At 36.6% G+C, this 9,313-nt stretch overlaps 2 protein-coding genes across 2 annotated transcripts; both read right to left on the bottom strand.

Moving 5' to 3' along the window:
• Positions 1 to 1,976: 1,976 nt before the first annotated feature.
• On the bottom strand, positions 1,977 to 4,221 carry LOC121260194 (ankyrin repeat-containing protein ITN1-like). Its single transcript, XM_041162038.1, has 4 exons — positions 4,125 to 4,221; positions 3,855 to 3,944; positions 3,046 to 3,356; positions 1,977 to 2,582 (listed from the first exon to the last, which is right to left on the bottom strand). The coding sequence occupies exons 1-4, from the start codon at positions 4,219 to 4,221 to the stop codon at positions 1,977 to 1,979; spliced, it is 1,104 nt and encodes a 367-aa protein (XP_041017972.1).
• A 240-nt stretch (positions 4,222 to 4,461) lies between these two features.
• Positions 4,462 to 5,729, bottom strand: LOC121259250. Its single transcript, XM_041160755.1, has 5 exons — positions 5,646 to 5,729; positions 5,368 to 5,517; positions 5,122 to 5,268; positions 4,873 to 4,977; positions 4,462 to 4,667 (listed from the first exon to the last, which is right to left on the bottom strand). The coding sequence occupies exons 1-5, from the start codon at positions 5,719 to 5,721 to the stop codon at positions 4,513 to 4,515; spliced, it is 633 nt and encodes a 210-aa protein (XP_041016689.1). The 5' UTR covers positions 5,722 to 5,729; the 3' UTR covers positions 4,462 to 4,512.
• Between the last annotated feature and the right edge of the window lie 3,584 nt (positions 5,730 to 9,313).

The raw sequence follows: 9,313 nt of genomic DNA, 5'->3' as shown, positions 1-9,313 counted from the left end.
GTGGTGCCAGCCCAGACGATGGAGGGGCATACAGGATCTGTGTCCGAGGAGCTCCTGTTATATTTTCAGCGGATAGACTCGCTGCATATCTGGGTATTCCTAGGCTTCTTGATGCCTATCCAAACCCGCCGCCTAAAGAGTCTGATCTGATCCTTCAAGTGATGCAGAGATGTCTCAGGATGAGGGACCAGTTTATACAGATGAGATCGATATACTTGCTAATCATGAGGTCAGAGACTTGATTGTTGGTCCAGATGCTCCAATGTACAATGGGACAAAGAGTATTAGGCAGGCAGATTTATCTTCTTTCTTCAAAATCACGAATTTGATCATCGCCAACAACATTGACCCTCAGCAGTACAAGACTGAGGTCGACATGGATCGAGCGAGATTTATGATACAAGTCTCTCGTGACATCCCGATCGACCTCGTGGGTTATATACTTGAGAGGATCCGATCAGAGGTACGCTTCATTACGACAGATATACTGCCGTTTGGGATCCTCATCACTCTATTTTTGCTACATACCGGGGTCGTACCCGAACCTGCTGAGCGTTCCCGGGAGTCGATGAGACAGATCAACAGCACCACCCTGTCACGGAGCACGAGACACTCGAGATTTCATTTTCGTGGAGCTGTTCCTGACAGGGCTGAGATTCAGAGAGATGCACAGCTGGAAGATATTGGAGTATCTACTGGTCAGACATCTACATAGGCCGAGGCATCACGCACATCTACTCGCGCTGAGATCGGCGTACACATATCTACAGTGATTGATGCAGTGCATACTGCCATGTCTGAGTTGCGTACAGAGATTATGGCTACCATCTCTGGGTTACGTACAGAGGTTAGTGAGTTACATACAGAGATAAATGCCAATAATGCAACTCAGGTCACGCTCAGTACTCGACTGGCACAGGTAGAGAGACAATTAGCTACAGTCGAGGATGTTTGTAGAGACCTCGCATCATAGTAGTTTCTATTTTTTTTTTTTTTATTATAGTTATGGACAATATATATGGTGTTTTGATAATTTATTTTATTTGTAAATTAAATATTTTGTCTTTTCTGGAGTATTTATTTATTTATATTATATGGTGTATGGTTGATAATATTTATTTAACTAAAAATCTTATTTAACATAAAAGAAATCATTAAAATATTTTTAAATTAATTACATAAAATTAATTAATGATTTTGTATATATGATATATATATTTTTTATATTTTGAGTTTCGTATCGAGATTAATATTATACCTTCAAATGTAAAAATGTGGTGCTTGAATATGCTCTAACTAAATATATTCCGTTCGAATGGTTTAGAAACCTTCCCACGAGGTTTTGCCACCAAATATTTTCCGTTCGAACACAATAAATCATCGTTCGAACGGTTGTGAACTTTTCCCCCATAGTAAATTACTTCCCTGCAAAGATTTTACTGTTCGAGTGTATATTTTATCGTTCAAATGGTAAAAAAGTTTTGAGACGATTAAATTCGTCACAAAAAATACTGTTCGAACGGTTATTTGACCGTTCGAACGATTTTATAAAGTCATGAATTTTTTGTGACGAAATTTACTTTTAGATTTTTTTTCGTCTCTAAATAATTTCGTCCCACAAGCTCAAATTTGTTGTAGTGAGATCATTTGATAGTTTCTATGAAAAAAATAAATTTTAAATATTTAATTACAAAAATAATAATGCATGAATATTATTCCATGAAACATTATGATCATCATAAATTTAAAACATATAAGTTGTTTTTTTAGAATTTTATTTTTACATTTATGTAACAAATTAGGGAGATCTAATTATATATATATATATATATATAATTATATTTTTTTAATTTCTTTTTTATTTTACATAACTATGTCACACAATAAAAAAAAATGGCCCCTCTAAACAATTGGCGCCGGTTCCGCCACGGAACTAAAGATGTAGCATCCGAACACAAATAATGGAATTAAAAATGTCAGGGATCGACCTTGTGGCTGCGTTGTGGCACCTTCGATAAGGTAGCCCGTAAAAGATCAATATAAAGAGGAAACTGCGCCACAGCAAAAAACGTTACCGGTAGGCATGTCACTGCATACACTGGAATCGCCGCAAATTTTAGCTCCTCCTTCAGCACAAAGAAATGGCCCCCACAAAATGAAATTAGCATCGCGGCTATGGACACGAACAAAGATGTTAAACCCATCAAGAGTTTCCTAGGTAAGTTGCTGCCAAAATCTCTCTCTTGGTATCGTGATGTTAAGATGGCGAGGAACATGACTAAGGCCGTGATCGAGAAGCAGAGAGCTACGAGTGATGAGACCGCGAAGAGGTCAAAACCAGGCTTGTTTTCGAGCGCTGGAATGCCAGTACTCTCGAAGCCTCCGGGGACCGTGGTGGAGGCAGTAAAGGCCACTGTGGCGATGAGTGCAGCTACGACGGAACAGGATTGAGAAGTGTTTGTTAGCCACTTGCTACCATTCTCTACAAGGTCTTTGTGGGTTTCAGTGAACAAGTCACTTGGGGTCTTGCCCTCCTTGTTATAGCGGGGGAAAAAGTTGCGGGGCATGGAATCCCTGACATACTACACGCAGGAAGCCAAGCAAAGGATTCAGTATTAGGTATCCCATATATATATAGTAGTTTGTCAACAAAACTAATTTTGTAATAAAATACAGGCCAGACTTTTCTTTTCTCTTGTTTAAGGAAAGATATCATGCATATATGCATGTTCTCGCCCTTTTTAACACATGAGAGGAGGAGATATGAATCCACAAAATCTTTTTAAACGAAATCAATGAGTAGTTAGATGATCAATATATATAATTGGAAAAGAATAAAAAAGACATACAGAAATATAAACATAAGTCGCAGTCGCACCTCATACCACTTGTTTTCCCATTGCATTTGCAATGCTTCCCGGGAATTCGCCACGGCTGTTTGTCTCCAAGCTTTGCCGCAAGATGCAGGGCACTATTCTCTTCCTTATCCAATTGTCTAAACATGCTCTCTTTCGAAATATTTCTTCGTCGCAAGAGTTCATATACCTTTGGTTGCCTGTACTCCACCGCCAACAATACTATGTTCTTATTATCTGCATTCACGTCATTAATGGCAATTGGACAGAGTTCTAGGATTCTTTCCACAATTTCGGCGATACCATTCTTGGCTGCAAGTAATATTGGAGTCTCTAATTTCATTGTCCCATCAGTACTACTTCCCGTAGTTTTCATAGAATCAGTACTGGGCGGAGTTTCACTACTGATCAGTTGATCTGGAACAACATCGTAAGGCATTGTTTCTTCTCGGGATTGTGCAGACTCGCGCGCATGATCTCCGCCAGATGTGGAAGCAGAATCTTCATATGTGGAATGAAGTCCTAGAAGTTCGTTCAAGATTTGAACGGCCCATGTGTGTTTCTGTTTGTTGCTCTTTATCTTTGTTATTGCGGTGAGTCCTTATAACCATGATCATACACAAAACAATATATTTATTAGCAAGCCTTTTAATTAACACATTAAATATATTGATCATATCAACTTATATAAAATAAGTATTGACATTTTGATCACTATAATGGATTGATCCCGCTATAAATAATTATATGTTACACACCAAAGTTGTAAACATCATATAACTCCACATAAAAATATTGTATGCAAGACGATACATGGGTAGTTATACCTGTTATGTGCTACTAGCTAGAGATCTAAAATTCACTCAAGAAGTACGATGATGTGACACATGATTGCTATCGGATGTTATATCATTTTATACTGTATGCGGAACTCATGTGGTATCAATCTATTTAAGCGTGAAATTATAGAGGATCTTAATCCCTATACTACCAACATACCCAATCCAAGAAACATCAGCATTGCCTTGTTGGCAAGTTTGACAAATTCAATGCAGGTGCGATAATTAGCTGGAAATAACTCTTCAGTTCCTGTACAATAGAAGCGAATGATCATTGAAATGAATCATGAATATATAAATTAAGGAGTTCGATCAATGGTTTTATTAATTTTACGCCATGCTCTTGGACCCTCTATGTTGTTTCAACAATGTGATCCGTACTCCAAAAAACTGTCTCTCAAAATGTTCTATTTTACTGCTATTTGCTCACCATGTCTTTCCTTCCGTACTTCAGTGTTCTCTGCATCTGTTTTACTATTGACGCCTGTGACTGGTAATTCATGATAAAAGAAAAATAGGTCGATCATTAGCAGAAATGAGCCATAACAACAAAATTCAACACTACGCTAGTGTGGTTCATGAGTAATGCAATTAGTTTTGAATGTGTTGGTATCAATTAATTAGTCAATGGCGTCTTCATAACGAAAGATATGACAAAGTTGCTGAAGCGGGGTTCGCAAAAAGATCCATATAATTATTTCTAATCATCTCATGCGTATATGCCATGACATGGTACTGTTCTTGTCACAGTGTGGATTCTGCCAAAAAAACAAGGCCGATACAAAATGTGTTACTGATAATTATCAAAATCTGACCATTCACATACCAACTAGAACCATTCTCCTCAACAATTTGGAGAAGTCGTTGCAGGTTCTGTAGTTCTCTGGATAAGCCGGAGTCTTTTTGTTCCCGCCACTATCCATTCGCATTAGCTGCTGATCAGATGGTTCCAGCCAGAAGTTTTGTTCAACCCCTATTCCCTTCGACGGCACAACAAGTGAGAATTCTTGAAACGAGAAAATCTTCTACAAAGAAGTTTATAAATTGGTATGGTTTCAGATTAAACACTTTTTTATAAGTTTATGAAGAAATTGCGTTTCAAAATCTTGTATTTTGTTGGAGGTCTAATTTCTTTCCCAGAGCTTGCTTTCAAAGACAGAGAGAAACGCATTTCTGACCTGGACGTCCTGCGTTTGGTCCAGGGTTCTCTGCATCTGTTTTCTCTCCACCTTTTCTTTCAGTCTTTTTCTCTGTTTCCTCTCCATTCCGGTTTTTCCCTGTCACTGTTAATCGAGGAAAAAAAAAGGATGTTACAGATAATTCTCATAATCTAATGGCATAGTTTCCATGACATGGTGTTCTTTACACGGTGTGACTTCTGCAAAGTATGTTACAGATAATAATAAAAAATCTATTCTTTCACATACCACCTCGTACCATTCTCCGAAACAATTGCAACAAGTCGTTGCAAGCTCTGTACGTCTCTGGATTCAGATTCTTTTTATCCCGGGGACTATCGGTTCTCTCTGGCTGCTTGATTGGTACTTCCACCTCGAGCGGATCAACCAATATGCCTTCCAAAACAACAACAAAAGAAAGGATACGACTCTAGGAAAGAAAAGATGGAGATCTCAGATCTGTTCTTGCAAAACTGGCGATTTAGAGATACATACAGTGATAAATGATTTTGTAGTATCCTCCAAGGTGGCTACCGCTTCTAAAAGCTGAAGGATTGCTCGCTAGTAGATGGAGAGGTGTGAGTCCTTTCTGATTTACAGAGCGTGCCAGTTTCGGATACAAGCGAATTATTTGAAATGCCAAATCTGTCAATTCAAGTGTAGCAAAATCAAGTATGTCCTACACTATTTTAATGCTACTCTCAAGCTCTTTTTTAAATTTTCACGTAAGTAAACTAGAAAGCAAAATATATGCCAGTCGTAGCACTACTGACCGAAGTAGTCCCCAGCAATGGCACAATGAAGGATGGTGTCACCATTCTTCCTCCAGGAAAACCGATAGCCATCCATATCCTTATCGAGACAGATAAAGTGAAGACAAAAGAACGCAGCTTTTTCACCTTGGAGTGCTGCCATTACAAAAGGGGTATCCCCGTTAGTATTAGTAGCACCCACCAACTCTGGATAAACTGTTGCAATGAATTGACACATGGCAACATTCCCCATTGATGCAGCAGAATGGAGCAGGGTATTCCCTTGGTCGTTCCGAATCTCGAGAACCTGTCTGAGTCGGGATGGATCCCAAATTGATTGTATAAGTTGTCTGACGTTATCTTCTTTGCCAACGGAGGCAGCTATGTGTAACGCTGTGTCTCCTGAATTGGTGATTTTGGCCGTTTGAGCCCATTCGTGTTGTTCATACAGCTTGGCAACTTCATCCCATTTGCCTTCCATTGCCATTCTGAATAACTTGTTCTTGGTGACTTGCCTATCCTCATAAGGCCATAGCTCTTCCTTCGTACCACACCGAATGTGTGCCATTGTTTGGCAAAGAATTGAGCTAAAGACAAATTAAACAGATAGATAGCAGATGGGTGAGCATATTGGGGAGATTGGTTACCTTTATTTATACTCAGAAACCAATTTCCTGTGTGCTGCCACATAATTAAATGTGATTCACGTACGTACGCTCGAACAATACTTTAACCCGAACACTCCAAACATAAAAAATTTTATTCCATCCAGCGTGTCGATCGGTGTACTGTGTCTGTCGCTTGCTGGATACGAATGTCTGCTGCGATTCTCATATGAAAAATACAAATTAAACAAGACCTTTTTCCAAGTTTTTCATTCCACTATGATTAGATTTCATTGCCCACCAACTTTTATATTTTTTCTTTTAAAAAATAAAGAATCATACAAGGATGATAGAAGTGTCAAATTTTACTTGGTAAAATGAGAGTGTGGTGTATATATAGCCTTACTCATTAGTCTTTTATTTGCGTAACCTCAAGGATGTAACGATATAAATAGTAACCTACAATGCAAAACTTTAAAACCAGATATTAATATTGTTTTTTAGGAAAATTGTATACACAACACTACCATCCAACTTTCATCTTACAATGTAAGATGTGTCATATTTATTATCATTGGATCATTATTTATCATCCAATAGTGATAAATGTATCATATCTTACATAGTGGAATGAAAGTGAGATAGTAGTATGGTGTATATTATTATTCTTATTTTTAATATAATATAAAGTAAATTAATATATTAATAATAAGTTACTTAAAATTATTTAAATCTTATTCTTCTAACTTTTATGAGATGCAAAATTATTTGGACTTTATGTTATATTTGTTTATTGATCCTTAATAAAGAATTGATCATCAAAAGATCCTTTTATGACTGAATTATATATTATGTTTTTTTCTTTTTTTTCTTTTTTTTTTTTTTTTTTTTTTTTTTTGTTATGACTGTCCTATCCTAGCTTAAAGTCTCTACCAGACATATTCGAGAAAAATACTAAAAAATAAAATAAATATGCGTAGAACTATTAACTATATGACAATTAAGACCAAAAGGATAAAGTTTTATAACAGTTAATAGAACCTAGCAATATCTATGGTCTCAAGGATGTTTAATACATGCATATATAAAATCCAAAAAAAAAAAAATATTTTTTTATTTACATAAATAAGTACTTAGTAAGAAATAAAAAGTAAAAAGACTAATAGAATTGGAAAATGGCAATGAATAATGAGAGAGAATTAGGAAAGAATTAAAGAAAATAGATAAGTGCAATATGCACACTTGCACTGGACAAAAGTACTGTTGAGAGAGAGAGAGAGAGAGAGTAGTTAAAATGAAAAAGTTGATTGGGCCCCTCAAGATTTGGAACTCAAGCCGAGTACGTTCCACATGTCTTCAAAAGCTGAATCAATACCATGCTTTCACCTTGTTATTTAGCTTTTAATTTTGAGCAAAGAATCCAAATCTCATTTTTAAAAAGAAAATGAATTAATTATTTCCATTGAGATCATAATATTTATTCATTAACAAACATGCATTAAATGAAAAGAGAGAATATTGGAGGACAAAGCGGGAACTGACAGAAACATTTTTACAGAAAATAAAAGTAAACAGACAACAAAACCAATAAATTTTTCTATATTTCAATCAGTGTGATATGGAGATAAGTTTAGAGCAATGTCTTGATAGAGAGACAAGCAGAAAATAGTATATATTACCAGGCGCAATAATGAGTGCTGGAAAGGGGAGACAAGCTTGTTAATTTTAAATCATTCAAGATTTAGCAAACAAAGATTTTAATGAAAAAAAAAAATTAACATCACAAAACAATTAATATTTCCACATTTAGTTCAAAACAAAAAATAACAAATGGTAAGTCAGAACTATAATAATATAACTTATAATAAATATATAATCCACAGCTTGCTTATAGGACTGGCAAAGTTCCTACTTTCTTGATCAATAAGATTTCCAACAGTTGTTTGGGTGGGTTTCTTCTCCCTTTTTCTCCCTCACAATCCCTCTTTGAATCTCTCACCCAATGCCCGCTTGGTGCTCACGCCGTTCTGGCCTTTCACTTTTACTTGTCACCCAATGCCCGCTTGGTGCTCACGCCGTTCTGGCCTTTCACTTTTACTTGTCGCTCATTCACTTTTCGTTCACCCTTTCTTTATACTTGTTTTTAAATATTTTCTTTTCACCGTAAGTTATATGGTCCTCCATTGCATTAATTACAGCAACAGAATTATTTTCACGACATGGTGCTCGAGCGAAACTCAACCCATGAGTTCGCTCGAGGTACGCTCGACAGTGGGTTAGAGGAAAACTCAACCCGTGAATTTGCTCAAGTTTTGAGCGACAGTGGGCTCGAGCGAGACGCAAACCCTAGTGTATGCTCGAGTCACGATCGACACCCCACTCGAGCTAATGTTTATTGCTTGTTCGCTCGAGACGCGCTTGAGCGAAGAACATAATTTTTGTCAGATTAGAGTTTCCAATACTGTTTACTATAAATATACTATTTGACTTGTTTTGTACCACTTTCAACATCTTTTGAGAGATAACAATTGTTAAATAAGTGCATATTGTGTGAGAGAGCAAAAAGATTTAGAGAATGTGAGTTGAGATTTAGTGATTTTAATCTCCCTTAGTTAATAAGATTTTTGTAGTTATGTGGATGTAGACAATTTTCTGAACCACGTATATTGTGTATCGTGTGCTTGATCATACTTATTTTTTAGTAGACTTGAGCTATACCACCTACGACGGATTGGCCCAATGAGGACGTTGAGAATTTAAGGTAGGGAGATTGTGATATCCCATGTGATATGTAAGGGAATATAGTGTTTGAGATCACACATTGCTTGGAAATGAGAAGTTCTTGCTCTTTATAATAATTTCAATGAGGTTTCAAATATTGTATTATTGACTAGTCATTTTAGAATATAAATCATTTTGCTTGAGCTTTCCATTGGTGCATCACACCGAAATAATATGGTATTAGTATCGCATGTATCAGTATGGTATTAGTATCGCACGTATCAATCTTTGATTGGCTGATGGGGATAGCTAATGCACCATACTTGAGGCCCTAGGGCATCTTGATAAGTTTCCAAGTATAGA

This window comes from Juglans microcarpa x Juglans regia, chromosome 4D (assembly GCF_004785595.1).
Source record: "Juglans microcarpa x Juglans regia isolate MS1-56 chromosome 4D, Jm3101_v1.0, whole genome shotgun sequence".
Lineage (NCBI taxonomy): Eukaryota > Viridiplantae > Streptophyta > Magnoliopsida > Fagales > Juglandaceae > Juglans > Juglans microcarpa x Juglans regia.
The sequence above is the reverse complement of the archived record's forward strand: the minus strand, read 5'-3'. Positions and strand labels throughout refer to the sequence as shown.

Excerpts from the sequence above, each read along its gene's own strand:
- LOC121260194 (XM_041162038.1), bottom strand. The coding sequence starts at position 4,221 with ATGATCGACCTATTTTTCTTTTATCATGAATTACCAGTCACAGGCGTC. Across the intron at positions 3,945-4,124 it reads AGTACGGAAGGAAAGACATG|GAACTGAAGAGTTATTTCCA; the intron begins GTGAGCAAATAG and ends TCTATTGTACAG. Across the intron at positions 3,357-3,854 it reads GCTGATGTTTCTTGGATTGG|ATTCTGCTTCCACATCTGGC; the intron begins GTATGTTGGTAG and ends CCACATATGAAG.
- LOC121259250 (XM_041160755.1), bottom strand. The coding sequence starts at position 5,721 with ATGGATGGCTATCGGTTTTCCTGGAGGAAGAATGGTGACACCATCCTT. Across the intron at positions 5,518-5,645 it reads CATTGCTGGGGACTACTTCG|ATTTGGCATTTCAAATAATT; the intron begins GTCAGTAGTGCT and ends TTGAATTGACAG. Across the intron at positions 4,668-4,872 it reads ACCAAACGCAGGACGTCCAG|GGGTTGAACAAAACTTCTGG; the intron begins GTCAGAAATGCG and ends CGAAGGGAATAG.